We start from the raw sequence: 19,860 nt of genomic DNA on the forward strand, positions 1-19,860 counted from the left end.
TCTCCTGTTATGCTCATAAAAAGATAAGGCTGAAATTGACACTTTGTTTGAGCCTGGTATGTTCAGAAAATGCTGGTTTATAGCATTAGGGTCATTAAACTCAGGTGGCAGCTCACTAGTCTTCCCATTGTTAGGGAGTACAGTATTCTTAAGATTCCTCCATAATCTCTTAGAATTGCCTATATTACTATTTATATGCTTTTCAAAATAACATTTTTTCTCCTGTTCCAAGGCCTCCAGTACCATCCCTCTCATTTGTCTGTAACAGTCCTTTAGAGTAGATGTTTTGAGTTTTTTGTATTTATTGTGGTAGTTGTCCCTAATACGCATCATGGCTCTGACAGTGTCCGTTACCCACGGATGGGGAGGGTTTTTAAACTTTTTTGTCACTATTGGGGCATGTAAATCCATCAACCCTATAATACACGTTGTAAAAGCTCTTACTAGTTCGTTAACTTCGTTGATTTCATTAAAATTTCCCCACCGTATGGCACATAGATCTGCGTTCAGCCGGTCCATGAGAATGTTCTTGAGCGGTCTATATGTTACCCATCTAGGACTAGGTTTATCCACTTTAATTTTGACCTCTGCTAGTATCATAGCATGCCCTCCTCGATCCGGCGAATGCCTCACCGTCAGCTTGGGAACCCTAACATCAGTACACAACACATCTATTAAAGTGGCACTATGGTCAGTAAAGTGAGTGGGGTCCTCAACCATTTGAGTTAAATTTAAACTCTCGATGAATTGCATGAAGGCCCCATAGCCGCGACTGCTTTTATCAAGGAGATTGATATTAAAGTCTCCCATCACTATTATGCCGTCAGAGTGCGAGAAAGAGGTGACTGAGTCTGTGATAGCCTCTAGGAACATATTTATGTCTTGCCAGGGTGGTCTGTATGCAGTTCCAACGATTATATTTTGACCGTGTGCGTGAACTTTTAGCCACATCTGCTCGACAGGTGGGATAGATGTAGGAAATTCCAATTGTTTGGCATTTAAACCCTTACGTATGTAAAAACCTACCCCCCCTCCCCGACCCCCCCGAACTTGAATATGTCTCGGAATATGTCTCAAACGATAACCTGAAAGTTTAGGCGCCCTATCCTCCTCTCCCAATCGCAACCAGGTCTCATTTATGGCCATAATGTCAGGAGCGATTTCCACCATCGCAGCGGTAAATTCGTCATGTCCTGTACAGAGAGACCCTGCATTATATAGACCTAACAATAGATTTTTTAGCCTAAGGCCTGTGAATCGGGTAATGTAAATAAACGACAATAGCGGGATGTCAAAGTGTGATTCATAATTATTGATAATAATATCATGTAAATATTGTAATAAATAATATAGATAATTAGATTAGAACATAAATTAACGATTATATAATTAGAGATATTATTATAAATTAAATAAGTTACAGAAATAAAATTAGTTTGAAATAAGTAATACAATAGAATACAATTGTCAAATAGTTCAAACATTGTAAACGCGCTCATGCACGAAACGCGTCATCTGGACAAGCACAAAGGTTTATAGCGGCAAGTTATTTCATAACGGGCCGCGCATGAGAGAGCCTCACTGATATCGCTGGCGCTCAATTTTATTTATGGTTAACTACCGTCATGGTACAACGCTGAAACATGGTGGAAAAACGTAGCGCTTAAGCGCTTTGAAACTATGAAATACCAAAGAGAAAGTAATTATTAGCAACCCAGCAACTGGTTGGAAGGAAACAATCATATTGTTTCTCAATTACCTGAGCATTGGATGGCGGTGGAGACACTACATCTGCTTCTCTCTTCGGGGACGAGTTCGGCTTCTCTTCTTCTTTTAAAGCTTTTGTTGACAGATTTTTCTTCAGTTGCTGAAATTAAGAAAATAAGAGTTTAAAGGATCGATTTCTTTCCAATGCAAAGGCACTATTGAAGATTCAATTCGAAAAAAGACAGATGAATTGACAATCAAAGATCCCGGTCACACTAACGTCTTTCGAGCGTCATCTTGCCAGCAGCGCCCGCGTACCATCGCACAGTCGCGACCGCGCCAAACACAACGTTATTTTCAGACAAGTAACGCCACCTTCTCACTCCGCTGTGCTCACTGTCGACGCTGCCCAGGATGATGACGTCAAACGACGCTGTTAAGGTGCGTACAGATTGCGCGTACTCTGATACGCGTACGCAGTTTACGCGTATCCGCGGCCGGCTACGCTATATTTGGACGGCAAAAATAATACTTACGCGGCCGCGTGCGTCCTCTTTGACGCGCGACCAAAAACCGACAGACGGTGGCTCGCGCTGCGAGTTGGTACGCGTACCCCAAGTGAACGCGTAGCTGCAGGTATGGACTAGGCGTTCCGGATACGCGCAATCCGTACGCACCTTTAGGGGGTCTAAACAACACCCACCTGCGTCTTTATGTAGGTGTCAATAAGCGCGAAGGCGAGGTCGCGGTTGAGCTTGGTCCAGGCGCCGCGCAGGTCGTGCACGGCCAGCCGGTGCGTGGCGCTGCCCGCGCCCGCGCCCGCCGCCTCGCGCCCGTAAGACACGCGCCGCACTGACACGCAGTACCATTTCTCTACTTCTGGCGGGCGGAGGACTGACGAGTTCTGGGACAAAATATTGACAATTTTAAAATATGCGCAGTGAGAATACGACTGATCCATTATTTTAGGCTTCTTATACACGAGCGGCTCATAGCCGACGGCAGTGGCAACGGCAGCTGTCGCCACCTCTTGGCAGCAGCTGTCGACTCGTCGACGGCAGTCGTCGCCGACAGGTGGCGTTAGCTGCAGTTGTAACTGTTTCTTTGTACAGGATGCGACAGCTGGCGTTGCCACTGCCATCGGCTATGAGCGGCTCGTGTATAAGAACACTTATTTGGACGAAAAACGCAATAATACAAATAACGCAATATGACGCGATGCGAAAACACCAGATAGTCGGTAATGGCCTACGTAGTCGCGTATTACAGACGTCACATGAAGATTAGTCGCATTACGTGGCATCCGCATCGCTTCATGTTGCGTTTCGTCGCTCATCTACAACAACGGGTAAACGACGATATCCTCCCTTCATTATCATCATCATACCAATGACAGTCCACTGCTCTCCCAGAAACTACAATCTCGTTCTCGTTAAAAGTAAGCCCATATAAACGTCACATGTCACAACTGATAGATATTTAATTAAAACGTGGTTCACCAGGGAGATCCTGCTACCTCCCCAAACAACTCATTACAACTACACAGCTACTTTTTCAGATATCCTAAAAACACGCGTACACATGGTAACACTCACCGCATCATTATCCTTGTCCTCAGCCACCGCAGCGGTGGTCTTCAGCCAGATCTCCGCGTCATTCAAATCACAGTTCATATACACCGTGGTCCAGTTAGCTCGGGGACGCCGCAGTAACCCGTCGGCGGCCGGGACTAGAGTCAACCGGTGTTTGGAGCCGCATGTCACGCGGACGCCGAGCATCTCGATGCCTCGCTGCATGGATGATGATGACCAGTAGAACACCTGGCAGGATGAAGATTGTTTCTATATTTGTTACTTCGATAGTGAGTGTAGTGGAAGTTTATAAATGAAAAGAGTGGACTGTATGAAATTAATTATCTATTCGGTATAAATTTACAATGTTATCGAGACCGTTTTGTGCAAAGTCGTTGAAGAGAGTGCGTCAGGATCGTCTTCTTAGATGTTCGCTCGCGAACCGAACATTGCTCGTTCGTTCGCCGAACGCTCGCCGCTCCCTCCGGTCACGCCGCCCGCGGGCAATGTCCGTGAGTAGACAATATTATTTTGTTTTAATGTTGAGGACGCAGGCCGCTACCAACCGGGTAGCATGGAAAGCATTGGGGGAGGCCTATGTTCAGCAGTAGACGTCCTAAGTCTGAGATGATAATGATGAATGTTGATGACGCGCTGCATCTATGATGATGACCAGTAGAACACCTGGGAGGTTGAAGGAAGATTGTTCCTTTATTATTTTGTTTTAATGTTGATGACGCGCTGCATTGATGATGATGATTATCAGTAGAACACCTGCGAGGATGAAGATTGTTTCTATATTATTTTGTTTTAATGTTGATGACGCGCTGCATCTATGATGATGACCAGTAGAAAACCTGTGAGGATGAAGTAATGTTTCTATATTTCATTGTTTTCATCACGTCATCGCGCGGACAGTAAAACACCTACTCCGCGGATGAATAGTTTCTGCATTCAACCTTATCGTAATTTCAGCCACAAGTTCACTGCTGATCGTAGCTTCTATTCTAGTAATGAGACTTTGGATCCACTGGAATGCACACAGCGTAAAATCAATTTATGTAATCTGTTTCTATTTTTGTTGCAGTAAAGTTAGATACTTTGACGAACTGAAAATCGTCTGTTTTAAAAAAATCCGTGCTTCGAATGACACAGACACCAAATGGATGGATTTTGAACTGTAACTCTTTAACCTAAAGTTCAAAATCAATCTTAGCACGCACCTGCAGGTTATGCAGCGTGAGAGACACGCTGACGTTGCGGTAGTGACGCGACAGCTGCGGCTTGCGCGGGCGCACATTGTTGAACACGCGCCCGCGCCGTGTCGGCCGCGTCACGCCGGATAGAATCAACTTCAAGCTCTCGAACCACCTGAAAAAAGTTTATTATTTACCACAACGGCCTGCTTCTCATCTGATTGGAAGTGACAGTGAGACCAAAAGTGGAAATGATCCTAATCCGAAATGAATGACAAAAAAACTGAGTACCTATGTTACCTTCAACTGCCGAAACACAATATGCTTTTTACATTGTTGTTATGGCGACAGAGTTGGAAAGATAATGGTAGCTAGCCAGGCAGACCAAGTACCTATTTCTAAGTATTTTTACTGATTTTTCAAAAAGCTTGTAACTTTTTAAACTTTACCTTAAAGTGCTCCCGTAAAGCAGCAGCACAGGTCCATCCCTGTCTATGGGCTTTGTCTCCATACTCAAGTGGATATCTAGCCCTTGAGACCGGAATGCGCGGTAAGAGTCGTGTTCCTGAAAATTACAGTTTATTTTAGACACACACACAAAAGTTTATTTCAATCAAATTAGGAACCTCTCAAGGTTGTCGCCCAATATCATAAATATCGCGGTGAATATTCTTATAATGTCATTTACTGACTTAAAAGCCTTACAATAAGTGCCTCACACGTACTCGTAGCTTCGTCATTCTACGCTTGACGTTTTCTGACTTCCAAATATCGTTGAAGCATGAAGATTGCATGCAGCGACATTTCCGCTTCGTAGTTTTGTATGCAAGTGCCAAAAGTTAGCATAACCATTATCGTTGTAAATTACGGCATATAGCAAGAAACTCTTTATTATAACAATCTGCAGTATTTCACCTAAGCTAATTAAGGTAATTTCTTAAAGATGGTCCTTCGAGCCGGATTAGTTTTTACAGACCTGGTTACTAGAGTACTCGGGCAACCGCGTGGGCGCACAGGGCGCCTGCGCGTGGTGGTCGCGCGGGTCGCCGACGCACTGCCAGCCGAGCTTGGCGCACAGCCGCAGCGCCGGCACGCGCAATACGCGGCAATCGTCGTACTTGCCCGCATATTAACGCCCGTATTCACAGTCATTGCTATGAGGTCTCACAGTGCGCGTGGATGCACAGGATCACACACCCGTATTCACATGTGATGCTTGCTTAAGTAAAGCAGCAAATCTAACGCACAGCGTTGAATAGAGCTTTGTGATTTGTTCGTGTGTCACCCTGTGCGTCAATGCGCTCTGTGACACCTCATAGTAATGTTTGTGAATACGGGCGACAGAGTTCTATTCAACGCTGTGCGTTCGATTTGCTGCTTCACTTAAGCAAGCATCGTTTGTGAATACGGGTGCAATTAACCCATTAAGTTAATATGCGGGCGCACGCAGCTGGCACCTATCGCGTCGGACGGATTTTTTTTCGGAAGGACTATGCTGATAGCCGTAAGCGGCTTTCTCAGCTTCATTGGACAATAGGTGAGCGCAGATAGCTCTCAACCTCAAAATTTAAGCAACGAGCCTAAGGGCGCTCCCGAGTGAGGCTTGAACCTCGGCCTAGGGCGTTGCTGGGGGACGGTAACCTAACATAGGTTTGGGGAGAGAAGCGGCCGGGCACGTGCCGATACTGCGAGAAAAAGGGACGGGTCGAAGGGGACCGCGGCGCGCGTCGGACGGAGCGGGAGCATAGTCCCTTGGGGTTTCCACAGACCTAGTTGTTGGAGTAGCGGGCAGGCACGGTGTTCACGTGTCACCTAAATTTACTAAATTACTTTACTATAAAACTTTAGGGTTTCCACACTTTCCACACACCTGGTTACTAGAGTACTCGGGCAATCTCGTAGGCGCGCAAGGCGCCTGCGCGTGGTGGTCGCGCGGGTCGCCGACGCACTGCCAGCCGAGCTTGGCGCACAGCCGCAGCGCCGGCACGCGCAGCACGCGGCAGTCGTCGTACTTGCTCGCTGTGCGGACGAATACGTTCAGCTCGCCGAGGAAGCCGAGCTTGCCTGGGGGAGAATGCTGGTTACAATCCAAAAATCACAAAATCATACAGTAAAATCACGGTTAAGTAACACGCGCTCGAACGGACGACGCCGCGAGCCGCCAGTCTGCTTGTGACCACGGCTGCAGCATAGCAGCCGAATCGTCAAGACTCAAGCCGTGAGTACATAATGTAACTCATTAATAAACGTCGCGTTAAGACCCGTGTCTTTCTATTTTAGTTGAAATGGAACGCGAAAGTTTAAAATCTTATATAAGACGCGGCATTCGTCGTACTTGCTTGTCACAATCACAAGGTTACATATTATCACAAAATCACCGCAAGGTTACACAGTACAAAATCACAGTGTAAAGTTTCGTAAGGAATTACATAAACCAAGCCGATGACGGCACTATTTTACTGACTAACTTTTCACCAATTTTCAGCCACGCAAAATGACAGGGCAGGCAGTGTGTATTTTATTTAGCAATTCTTTGGGTGTTACTACTCTCACGGTACATCTTAATGGTCCTTCGAGCCGGATTACTGTTTTTCTAGACCTGGTCACTGTAGTACCGAGTACTCGTGCAGGCACGTGGACATTTCAAGATTAGAATGATGTCTTCTTTCTGAAAAATTCCACCAGACTAGCGAGCTTAAGGGGGGGCCGGGACCTTGCTGCCGCTCACCGTTGGTCCAGTCCAGCACCAGGTCACTCCATGTGAGCTCCATCTCCTCGGTGGTGTTGTATGGGTCCAGCGACACGTGCAGCAGGCACGTAAAGCGCGCGATGTTGGCAGTCAGCCGCCCGTGCAAGAGCAGCCGGACCTTGTCCGACCAGGCCAGGGGGCCAGGGGTCCCGGGGGACCAGGGGGCCGGGGGTCCCGGGGGTCCAGGGGGGGGCCGGGACCCCCGCTACCTGCTGCCACTCACCGTTGGTCCAGTCCAGCACCAGGTCGCTCCACGTGAGCTCCATCTCCTCGGTGGTGTTGTAGGGGTCCAGCGACACGTGCAGCAGGCACGTGAAGCGCGCGATGTTGGCCGTCAGCCGCCCGTGCATGAGCAGCCGGACCTTGTCCCACCAGGCCAGGGGGCCAGGGGTCCCGGGGGACCAGGGGGCCGGGGGTCCCGGGGGTCCAGGGGGGGGCCGGGACCCCCGCTACCTGCTGCCACTCACCGTTGGTCCAGTCCAGCACCAGGTCGCTCCACGTGAGCTCCATCTCCTCGGTGGTGTTGTAGGGGTCCAGCGACACGTGCAGCAGGCACGTGAAGCGCGCGATGTTGGCCGTCAGCCGCCCATGCATGAGCAGCCGGACCTTGTCCCACCAGGCCAGAGGCGCGGAGGGGTCCAGGGGGCCGGGACCCCCACTACCTGCCGCCGCTCACCGTTGGTCCAGTCCAGCACCAGGTCGCTCCACGTGAGCTCCATCTCCTCGGTGGTGTTGTAGGGGTCCAGCGACACGTGCAGCAGGCACGTGAAGCGCGCGATGTTGGCCGTCAGCCGCCCATGCATGAGCAACCGGACCTTATCCCACCAGGCCAAGGGTGCAGAGGGGTCCAGGGAGGGCCGGGACACTTGGTCGAAAGCTGGAATCGATGGTATGAGTTAGTGATCGTGCCACACCAGCAGGGCCGACGGGTAACAACCATATTTTTTAAGTTTTCATAAATCGAGTAGACTGTATTATACACAGTATTGTACATTTTAAATCGATTGAATCGAATTTCATGCAGATTTTCAAGCTTTTCATGTAGGGACTATCGGCCACTGTGTTAACTATCCATTTCCGTTTTTACTCTCGCTCTCATCAAATGGTGATTCTTTGCGATAGAACGAGACGACATGACCGGCAATGGGTAGTTAACACTGTTGCCGATAGTAGGTACAGTAATTTGTTCGTTAAATAATATTTTCATACGTTGGAGAACAGTACACGTGTACGTCTAGCCTTAGTGACATCTAAAACTAATATAGCAATTTCTTTTTCCACTCACACAGGTTGCAGTGTGCGATGACCGGTTCCCAACAGGGCCCGAAGGCGTAGCTGTACTGAGCCATCTCGCAGCACAAGTCGTAATACCATTTGAGAGGCATCATGCTACGCTCCAACTCGTACGGGCCCCACGGCGCGCCCTGGTCTATTGTCACCGTGCGAACCGCTGGAACACACAACATTGACAATGTTACAAAACTGTTCCCAACTCCACAGAAATGTTGCAAAAATGCATGGATATAGTCGTGTGGTTTCGGCAGAGTAGAATAGGACCACCATCTCTCTTTCTGTGACTGTCATAAGAGGCGATTAAAAGACAAACATGTGAACATCAGACCTCCCCAACCCATCTACCCAGCGTAAGGGGTGTAGCATAAAGATCTTCCCGTGGTAAATTAGAGAGGATCGTCTTCCTGGCCTTCCTATGGCCCGGTTTCCATCAAAGCGGAGCGGAGAGATGTGAGCTGTGTGTAGCTGTCAGCTGTCAGTCTATTGCTGTCTACGAATCGTATGTCGCTTTCGGGTGTGCGGAGAAGGCAGCGGGGAACGATTCATTTTCACCGAAATTGAGCGGAGAGGAGATGTGGAAATAACGAAATCTCATTGGTTATTTAAAACACAACTTTTCTCGTCTCCACTCCTTTCCGGGCTCCGGGAAACCGGGCTTAAAAGGCCTAATGATGATGATGTTAGTACAATGTACCTCTGGGCGGCGGCTGGTCCTCGGCGGCGGCCACGGTGCCCCACATGCGCAGGCCGCGGCAGCTGAGCAGCGGCTGCGGGAAGTCCCGCAGCAGCAGCTGCCACTGCGCCACGCCCAGCTGCACGCCGCGCGCCCACAGAGTCGTGAACTCCATGCCGTCCTCCGGCCACGGGCTAAAGAATAACGTTCCATTTCAATTAAAATAGTAAGACACGGGTCTTAACGCGACGTTTATTAATGAGTTACATTATGTACTCACGGCTTGACGTTTCGGCTGCGATGCTGCAGCCATACATAATGTAACTCATTGATAAACGTCGCGTTAAGACCCGTGTCTTACTATTTTAATATATTTTAAAATTACAACTGTCTGCAGCATTTTTGCGCACGGGTTATGCATAGCTTATTTTTATTGCTTTATGACCTAGAAATAAGAATAACAACAAAAAGTTGTTCTGAATTTGCTTATAAGTGTAAAAAATAGAAAAAATCATATCAATGAATGTATGAAACATGAACATAGAGATGATTCAATTTGTTGCCAAATATATTTTTTTCTTTCTTTCTTTCATTCTTTCTAATTATTAAAACATACCAAACATTCATTTAAGATTCATTCTCACAAGAGAATATTTAAAATAGAGTCCAAATATTTATTAAAAATGAAAAGTTCCAATTTCCTGTCATGTTCCATAGAAGATTTTTCGCATAAAAATCTAACCCTATCATGCTTTCAGTATACTGGCCTTGGTAACGTCGTCTCTCAAATCTCACTATATTTTGATGAAAGCGTGCCCCTTGTTCTTGCGAATAAGCCCCCATAATTATTTATAATATTATATCCCAATGAGAATGGGACGTGCATCTTTAGAGACATTCTACTATGAAGATGGAAAATTCAAATCGCTATAACTTCTTAAAAAGCAAATATTTTTGATTTGTAATCGCACTTTTTTATATAAATTTGCTTATATAATCAGAACATAATAAGTAAAATCCATGCGCAAAAAAAATTTTTTTTTTTTTGTTGACCGGTGTTAAGCAATCGCATGAGTAGACATCATAGGTTTTTTTAATCCCAGCTGCACGCGCGCCTATAGAGCTGACTATTGGCTACGGGCTGGTGAAATGGAATTTAGATACGTGATCAAAATAAGTCTCAAGTTGTTTTTAATTACGTCAAAGTCACGAGAATTTATCTAAAAATTAAGATAAACTAATCTTCTTATAACCTTCTATAGGGCTATTACGTTGCAAGTAGTGGGCCACGAGGCGCATGCGTAGCGAAAACGTGGCGCGACAGAACTAGATCAGAAAACGATCGAACTAATAAAGACACAATAAGAGCTTGTAAAAGTCAATATCCCTGAGCTTCGCTTGCACGTTCTGCCACAGAATAATAATAAGTATGTACTACGTACAGAAGTTTTACTTCGCGAAGGTATTTAAAAAAATGTATGCTCAATGTCATTAACAATATGGTGTAAATTAGCCTGTCTCAAGAGTCAAGCACCATTTTGTTGACAAACGTCAGTGATCGGCACTGCGCCGAAGCTATAGGGCTGACTTCGGTAAAATGATGTGACGTGAGGTGCCAAACTGCGGAAAATGGCAGAGGAAATACATGATTTAGCGGATTTAGCATGAATTATCATGCATAATATTAAGTACTTATTTACCTCTCAGTGTCTTGAGGCAACTTAAAAAAGTACATTATATGTTTTTATTATTATTTAGGCAGTTAAATACTGCACAGTATTTATTTAGTACACCATTTTTTTATTTTCTTCCATCATAGGTACACAAGAATACGCGTGCGTGAGTCAATGTTCGCTCGTATGTGAGGCCTTGTCGAATAGTATCCTGTAGGTGGGCCATCGTGCGTGTTTTGTTTTCGATGTAAACTCGCGGAGATGAACAGGCCTGGTTCTGCGCACAGTTTATGGATGGATCAGCGTCTGCTTTAGCACTTACTCCGGAATCCGGAAAGGCAACAGATCACGATACGCGTGAGCAACGATAACATGATCGAAAGCCTTTTAAAATCTAATTACCTGTCAAAATCTATATCTCTCATCGTCGCTTGCGTGTTCTGTGCTCCATTTATCGAAAGGGTCAGCTAATGCTATAAGCCTGAATCCACTAAGGCAGCAGGCCACAAGGCGCGTACACCGCTATACTACATCAACAAAAGATCGCACTCGTAAAGACACAGTAACTTACCTGTCAAAATCTATATCTCTCATCGTGGCTTGCTCGTTCTGTGCTACACGTATCGAAGGATCAGCCAATGCTATAATCCTGAAGTCAGAAAGGCAGCAGGCAAAAGGCGCGTACACCGCTATACTACATCAGCAAAAGATCGCACTCGCAAAGTCACAGTAGCTTACCTGTCAAAATCTATATCTCTCATCTTCGCTTGCGCGTTCTGTGCGCCATGTATGGAAGGGTCAGCTAATGCTATAAGCCTGAAGCCACTAAGGCAACAAGCCACAAGCCGAGTGCGTGGCGGCGGCGCGGCTCGGCAACGCTGCACGTAGATCTGAGCGTCCTTCTGACGTAAGGCCGAGTATAGCTCCTCGACTTTACCCGCGGGCAAGAATAGGTGGGGCTTGCATAGTTCTTGCACCTGAAAGGCAAACGTTTTGTTGTTATTTGGCAGCCACTATTTCATTATGCAGAACAAGGAAGTATATTGAACATGATGACTGCAATCACACTTGATGCCAAATGAGATGCAATCCAGGATAGTACATATTTGCCCAGCAAATGGCTAAATGCCTATTCACTCTCACCTTGAAGAGACCTGGATTATAGTGTTGGAGACAGCAAACAGCGATTTCCATTTCGAATCGATCCAAAGCTGTTCGCATTACAAAAGAGTCAGCGAAACATTTAGTGCGAGCTGGTGGAATGTCGGCAATGTAAGGATGATACGCTAACCTGTGTCTGATTTCTGAATATGGATTTAACAATCAGCCTAGCACAGATTACTCTCTAAGCCTAAAGTGGCTGACTCGATTCAGCTATCCAGTTATGTTTGTCAAAATCAACTGTAATAAGATTGGTTTACCTTAGCGTCAAGCATAGTCCGTCTCTTTTGACTTTCCTTGTACTCGTCCTCTAAAAGCTCGTAGTTGTCACGCAGTTTCACTTCGAACGGATCGTCACTCATTTCGATTAAGATTTCTTGAATCTGCAAAAACAAAACACAACCAATAAATATCTATCTGTCTTCGCTGACATTCGGAGCCAATAAAACTCAGGTTTGATGAATATTTCGTATTATTTGAAAATGTATTACAATAGTGCGTATCGCGCGGCGACTGGAAGGTAAGTGATTTTGACAGTACAAAATAGTATGAAGTTTAAAAACGCCTGCGACAAAGCAATAGCAAACAATTACATGTATTAGAAATTACGATTTAGTTAGGAAAGGAAGTTAATTGATTATTTAATTATAAGTTATGCAATTAAGTATTAGAGTCGCTTGATAGACGGATTGAGCCGCAACAATCACAAACGAAATTTTAAGTAATATCATGGCTTTGACAATGCGATTATCACACTGCACCGCGGTCTGCGTGGCGACATTAACGAATCCCGGCCCGGGCGCAAACGCGTTGTCAGTGTGTTGTGCCGCGCGTGTTTTCTATACAAACTGANTCTTCCCGCCTCGTTGAAAGGAACTTTCAACATGAAGAATCTTCGGTTGGTAGTGGACATAGACGAGTGAGCGGTCTTCTTACGCATCCTCGCACGGTGTTGACATCTGCTACCCGGGAGATCCCATCAGTACCAGGAAATAGTCTGGCGACTCTGCCTAGTCTCCAGTTCAGAGGTGGTACGTGTTCCTCGTGTATCAGTACCATGTCGCCAATTTTGAGTTTTGTGATATTGTCCTTCCATTTGGTCCTCTGTTGTAGTTCTCCAATATATTCCTTCTGCCATCTATTCCAAAAGTGCTGTCGCAGCTTCTCAAGACGTTCGTATCGTCGAAGACTGGTTTCTTTAGAGTTGTGTAGATCTGGCGCTGGCAACGATGTCATCGGTCTGCCGATCATGAAGTGTCCTGGGGAGAGAGGAAGGAAGTCATTTGGTGAGGAAGATAAGGGATACAAGGGTCGGCTATTTAAGATGGCCTCCACTTGCGCAAACAATGTAGAAATCTCCTCAAAAGTAAGGTGGGTATTTCCCATTACACGTTTAATATGATGTTTAGCTGATTTTATTCCAGCTTCAAAAATACCTCCGAAGTGAGGAGCGTATGCTGGAGAGCAAAAAAACTTGATACCTTCGCGATTTGCAAAATCACAAAGAGCAGATTCATTTTCCTTTAAAAACTGACTAATTTCTTTATAGGAAGCCACGAAATTACGACCTTTGTCGGAAAATACCTCTGCTGGCTTTCCTCTACGAGCTATAAATCTTCGTAATGTCATTAGAAAAGCGTCTTTGGACAGGTCACTGACCGCTTCTAAGTGTATGCATTTGTATCGCATACAAACAAACAAACATAAATAGCATTTAATGACACGACTGCCTCGTCCTTTTCGATTTAAAATATAAAATGGTCCTGCATAGTCCAAACCCACAGACATAAATGGATAACCAGGTGTTATTCTTTGGGCTGGAAGGTTACCCATCTTTGGGCACAACGTTTTACCTACTACGCGCCTACAACGCACGCAGTTATTTACAACACGCCTGGCAAGACGCCTGCCGTTCACTGGCCATACGGTTTCACGGACAGTGGCTAACAATAATGAGGGACCTGCATGCATATTTCGTATGTGTTCACGCTCAAAATATAATTTTGTTAAACGATGGGAGGCATGAAGTAATATAGGGTGTTTTTTCTCATAAGTGTATGCCGAGGCATCAATCCTCCCGCCCACCAGTATGAGCTGCTTATCTGTGTCAAAAAATGGCGATAATGAAAGTATTTTAGATTTTGACTTCAATGATTTGTTATTTATTAAATTATCATATTCTACGGGAAACGATTGACGTTGTGCAATGGAACATAAACAATGGAATGCATTATTTAGTTCTTCAGCGGTTAAAGAATTTAATTGTTTGTTTTTTGGATTTTTTACGTTATTGATAAATCTTTTTATATAAGCAAATGACCTCAATAATTTGTTGAAATTGGAATAATTATCAAAATTAATTATAGACTCGAAAATGGTAACTGCATTAGATTTAATTTCGGCCTGATTTTTCAATAGCTGGATAACTTCTAACTGAAGAATATGTTTGGCATATTGACAGTTTTAGTATGGGAAATAAGTCAAAATGACAGTTCTATTCTTCAGTTAAAACTTAACCAACGATTGAAAAATCAGCCCTTCATGTAATATTTGTTGATTATTTTGTTTTAAAATCGGCCAATCTGATGAATCATTGGTTAAAAATTCTGGGCCTTGCCACCATAAATTCATAGATATTAATTGATTTGTGTTTACACCACGAGTGATTAGATCTGCGGGATTCTGTGACGTAGGCACGTAACGCCAAGATGAAACATTGGTTATTTCTGAAATTTCATTAACACGATTGGCTACAAAAGATTTTAATTGCCTTGGATCGTGTTTTAGCCAAGCCAAAACAATGCTTGAATCGCACCAATGAATAATACGCGTCGGTTTGCATCGTAACGCATCTGTGACTGACTTGCACAATCGCGCGGCGAGCAAGGCACCCAACAACTCAAGACGCGGCATTGTTGTAGGTTTTACCGGAGCGACTTTCGATTTAGAACACAACAACTTAACGCTCACATTGCCATTAGCGTTCACCGTACGCATATAGATGCAAGCACCGTAAGCATATTGAGATGCGTCACTGAATGAATGTAATTCAATACAAATAGGGTTGTCACACAGTACTAATCGTGGAATTCGTAATTGATTTAAATATGTTATATTATTTTTAAATATTTCCCAACTATTTTTGATATCTTGTGGCACTGGTTCATCCCAGTCTATTTTTTGTAGCCACATTTTTTGCAATAGCATTTTAGGCTGTATTATAACAGGACTTAATAGACCTAGTGGGTCGAATATCTTGAAAGATTGAGACATAATTGACCTTTTAGTAATTGGTGCATTATTATCTTGCGGGGTGAATTTTGTTGGAAAATGCAAGGTATCGGTGGATGGATCCCATCCTAGACCGAGTGTACAGGTTGATTCACTAAATATTAAATTTTCCTGATTACCTGATATGTTACAATTTTGAAACAATGTGCGTGAATTACTTTTGTACTTTCGTAAATTAAAACATCCTGAACTTAATACTTTAGAAATTGAATATTGTAAATTGCGTAAATCCTCTTCTTGATCACACCCTGTAATTAGATCGTCTACATAAAAATCATTTTTAATTATTTCCTTCACTATTTCATCTTCGCACTCGTCACCTAGTTGATAAATACATCGAGTGCTCAGATAACTAGCGCTGGCTGTGCCATACGTTAATGTGTTTAGCCTTAATATTTTAATAGGTTGAGATTCGTCGTTTCTCCACAATATTAATTGCAGATTGCGGTCTGACTCATCGACCTCAACTTGGCGGTACATCTTTTCGATGTCGCCGGTTAGTAAATATTTATATTGCCTAGCCCTAATTAGAATAGAGAATAAGGAATCTTGCACATTGGGACCTGACCTCAATATGTCATTAAGTGAGTATCCTGAAGTCGATGCTGCCGAGCCATCAAAAACTACTCTCAACTTGGTGGACTCGCTAACTTCCTTCAGAACAGCATGATGACAGAGAAAATATGATGGATCAGGTTTTATGTTAATTTCTGAAAGATGTCCTAAACTTGAATATTCCTCTATGAATTTACAATATTNCCCAACTAATATTATAAATGCGAAAGTAGCTCTGTCTGTCTGTCTGTCTGTCTGTCTGTCTGTCTGTCTGTCTGTCTGTCTGTCTGTCTGTCTGTCTGTCTGTCTGTCTGTCTGTCTGTTACGCTTTCCCGCTTAACCCTCGCAACCGATTTTGATGAAATTTGGCATAGAGATAGTTTGAGTCCCGGGAAAGAACATAGGATAGTTTTTATCCCGGTTTTTGAAACAGGGAAATAAAGTTTTTCTGTGACAGACAAAATTCCACGCGGGCGAAGCCGCGGGCGGAAAGCTAGTTTACAATATTCTGCCTTTAGATTAGCATTTCGTTTGAATCGTTTTTCTAGTGAGATGAATCGTCTTTTAGCGAGAGCGAATGTATCACCTAAATAATCAGCTGTGTCCTTTAAGGGCAGCTTCACACTAAACCTGCCATTGTTTAATCGAACTGTATTTTGTAAAAAATGGTTTTCGCATTCCTCATCATTTTTGTTTAGGATGCGTTTTTGGGGAATCTCTTCAAGATCCCAAAATATAGGAAGCATTTTGTCTACTTCATTATTTGAATTTTGTGAAATAGAAGCGTGGTTACATTGTACTGACTTAGATGATGAATTTTGTGTAAATATAGGACCGGAAATTAGCCACCCTAATTTAGAATTATGCAATTTAGGACCTGGGCACCCCAAAGAACGTTGTTCGTTCTCAAGAATGTCCCAAAAAATGTCTGCCCCGATTAATATATCAATCTTGGAGGGCTGGTTAAAGGTGGGATCGGCCAGTATGATGGATGATGGTAATTTTAGAGTTTTGATATCGATAGGAGCCCTTGGCAGCTCTGTAGTTATTTCATTCAGTACGAAGCATGATAATTGTGTACTGAACGATATATTTTGTGACTGTAATTGAACGTTACAAGTTTCTATGGGCTGATTAGAACAGCTGTTGCCTATTCCTATAACTTGTATGTTATTTAGACGGTTTGATTTTAGCTTTAGTTTATTTTGTAATGACTTAGTGACAAAAGATGACTGGCTTCCACAATCCAACAATGCACGCACCTTTATTGACTGGTTTGTGATGGGATTGAGAACGTCTACTAAGGCAGTTGACAGAATTACTTGTTGGTTTTGTATGGAATGATTGACAATAGTTGTAGATTCAGAATCATTGATTGAAATGTTAGACTTGTATGATATTGTGGGATCATGAAGAAGCGTATTGTGTCGCTTTTTGCACTCGCGACATGGTCCCATGCGGCAGTTATTTAATGAATGACCTTGCCGTAAGCAGTTGCTACATAATTTATGATTTTTTACATCATTTAGCCTATCTTGTACACTTTTGGACTTAAAAACAGAACAATCATATATTCTGTGATTGTCTCCACATATAACGCACACAAACATATTGTGAGGCTTTTGTGTATTTACACTAGTAAGCGCTTTGGTGTAAGTAGTGCCTTTATTGTAATTATTATTATTGGATTGTTGTCCATAACTGCGTGACGTTGTGGGTGAATTTTTACTGAAATTATTGTTGCTATCGAATTTATTTCTATTAATTGATTCCAAAACGTCAGCTCGGTCAATTAAAAATTTATTAAATTGAGCTAAAGTCGGCATATCTTCAAGTGTGTTACGAAACTCTTCCCATTTAGTAAGAGTACGATTATCCAATTTAGATGAAAGCATGAAAATGAGAAGCATGTCCCACTTGTCAGTAGGTTGGCCTAAACTGGACAATGCACGTAGATTTTTTGTCATGTGATCTACTAAGAATCGTAACGACTTTTCTGATTCCCGAGTTATTGATTGAATACTTAGTAAGGAATTTAAATGATGATTTGTTAAAAGTCGTTTGTTATTGTATCGATTGCAGAGAAGCTGCCATGCCTGTTCATAATTGGCTGATGACATTTCGAAGTTAGATATAATTCTTGCCGCCTCTCCCTCTAAGTACGAAACAAGATAGTGAAATTTGTGAATATTAGAAATCCTATTGTTGTTATGAATCAAACTTTCAAAGGTATCGTGAAATTCCAGCCAGCGGAAATATGCTCCGCCAAATTTCGCAATTTGTATCTGTGGCAACTTGAACCCCATATTATGATCGGATGAGCATTGAGCAGAAGCAGTGACATCATGAAATATAGATTCGCGCCTTTGTTGAATGTCACAGTTATAAGAATCAATTATTTTCTTACTTGCTGCAATATTAATTATAAAATCATTCTCGATGCTCTCCCGTTCGTCTATTTCCCTGTCTAAATTATCTGAATTTAACACCTCAATCTGATTTTGCAAATCGTCAAACCTCAATGATAAAGACTCAAACTTTCCAAGTTTGAGCGTAAGTTCAGCCAAATCAACACTGGTTAATTCATCTTTTTGCTGTATATTGCATAAAAAGTTTCTAAATTTAGTGATTTGACCTTTGATCGACTTTCGCTTCACACTTAATTCTTTAAAATTATAATTGCATTCACTGGAGGTAGACATGATGTTAAATTAAATTGCAATGAAATGTAAATTCCAATTAACTGTAAATTGCAATATGAATTGAGGTAATTAGGTATCAAGTTATATAAAGAAAAAAAGCTCACGCTCCTCCCTCGGCGGTAGTCTTGATAGCTGGAACTACGCACTCGTTGGTGATGCAGCGTAAGGCTGAGTGTAGGCCGGAGCCGGAACAGCTGGAATATTCGGCAGATAGTTTTAGCCGACACGAAATAATTGGCACGGTGAAGTGCAAGTAAATTGATTAGATGGGCCACCAACTTGGCGTTAAATTACGTATGAAGTTGTGCAAAAGTAACTTAATTACCAAGTAAATTATTGTATTGAATGAATTGAAGATGATTTTAAATTGAAGTGTGAAAATATGTAAATTTTATTTTTATATTTGATTTGAAGGTAGAAAAATATAACGGTTTTATGCAAACTAAAATCTTGTATAATTTGGAAATTACGAATAAAATTGAGGATTTAATTATTTGTGAATAGGTACGATTGCATGCAACAAGCTTTAGTATATAAATAGAATTGGATAATGGACGTTATTATGGAATGCGATAGGTTGTAGGAATGATAGGAGGAAAGGATTTTGGAAATTTGGACACTTATCTCATGAACTGCAGCCGGTGTGAAGCTTTAGATCGACTCCTGTGCCAGTATCAGCAGCTCAATCGGTGTTCCCTTGTCCTCGGTGATGGATTTCGTCTTCCTGAAGTATTGGTCAGCACGATGACGCGGCGAACTTTTTGCAGGATATTGGCGAATTCTTCTTGGTTTCGTGGCTAGATTCCCCTCATGGGCCACCAATTTATGTCTTCGCTGACATTCGGAGCCAATAAAACTCAGGTTTGATGAATATTTCGTATTATTTGAAAATGTATTACAATAGTGCGTATCGCGCGGCGACTGGAAGGTAAGTGATTTTGACAGTACAAAATAGTATGAAGTTTAAAAACGCCTGCGACAAAGCAATAACAAACAATTACATGTATTAGAAATTACGATTTAGTTAGGAAAGGAAGTTAATTGATTATTTAATTATAAGTTATGCAATTAAGTACTAGAGACGCTTGATAGACGGATTGAGCCGCAACACTATCTAACTGACTGAGTATGTATCTTATGGCAATTCTTTTCATCATTATGTTTACACCTGTGTCACACACATTGCGATAACATTCGAGCGACAGCGGAGCGAAGTCCTTGCGACTATGCAAAAAAGCGCCACATTGCGATGACGCGAATCTTCAGGGTTATCACGATGTATGTGGCCT

At 43.1% G+C, this 19,860-nt stretch overlaps 2 protein-coding genes across 3 annotated transcripts in view; both read right to left on the reverse strand.

The window, feature by feature from the left end:
- Positions 1–1,476: 1,476 nt before the first annotated feature.
- Positions 1,477–19,860, reverse strand: part of LOC114366150 (protein KIAA0100-like) — a 28,434-nt gene continuing 10,050 nt past the window's right edge. Inside the window, exons 16-27 of the mRNA XM_028322927.1 lie at positions 12,284–12,406; positions 11,601–11,839; positions 9,211–9,383; positions 8,509–8,673; positions 7,900–8,100; positions 6,345–6,538; positions 4,924–5,039; positions 4,502–4,649; positions 3,303–3,527; positions 2,411–2,611; positions 1,760–1,867; positions 1,477–1,515 (exon numbers count right to left, since the gene is read on the reverse strand). Coding sequence (XP_028178728.1) covers positions 1,477–1,515; positions 1,760–1,867; positions 2,411–2,611; positions 3,303–3,527; positions 4,502–4,649; positions 4,924–5,039; positions 6,345–6,538; positions 7,900–8,100; positions 8,509–8,673; positions 9,211–9,383; positions 11,601–11,839; positions 12,284–12,406 — 1,932 coding nt within the window. The remainder of the gene's footprint in view (positions 1,516–1,759; positions 1,868–2,410; positions 2,612–3,302; positions 3,528–4,501; positions 4,650–4,923; positions 5,040–6,344; positions 6,539–7,899; positions 8,101–8,508; positions 8,674–9,210; positions 9,384–11,600; positions 11,840–12,283; positions 12,407–19,860) is intronic.
- On the reverse strand, positions 12,478–18,667 carry LOC114366158 (uncharacterized). 2 transcript variants are annotated; one of them, XM_028322936.1, is made up of 5 exons: positions 16,378–18,667; positions 15,261–16,072; positions 14,562–15,227; positions 12,877–14,420; positions 12,478–12,725 (listed from the first exon to the last, which is right to left on the reverse strand). In XM_028322936.1, exons 1-4 carry the CDS (start codon positions 18,569–18,571, stop codon positions 12,903–12,905), a joined length of 5,190 nt encoding a protein of 1,729 aa, XP_028178737.1. In that variant the 5' UTR covers positions 18,572–18,667; the 3' UTR covers positions 12,478–12,725; positions 12,877–12,902. The 2 variants fall into 2 exon arrangements, with proteins under 2 accessions (XP_028178737.1, XP_028178736.1); XM_028322935.1 differs by having other exon boundaries at positions 12,877–14,423; positions 14,565–16,072.

Source organism: Ostrinia furnacalis, unplaced genomic scaffold (assembly GCF_004193835.3).
Source record: "Ostrinia furnacalis isolate ACB-3 unplaced genomic scaffold, ASM419383v2 OfSCF0550, whole genome shotgun sequence".
NCBI classification, from domain to species: domain Eukaryota; kingdom Metazoa; phylum Arthropoda; class Insecta; order Lepidoptera; family Crambidae; genus Ostrinia; species Ostrinia furnacalis.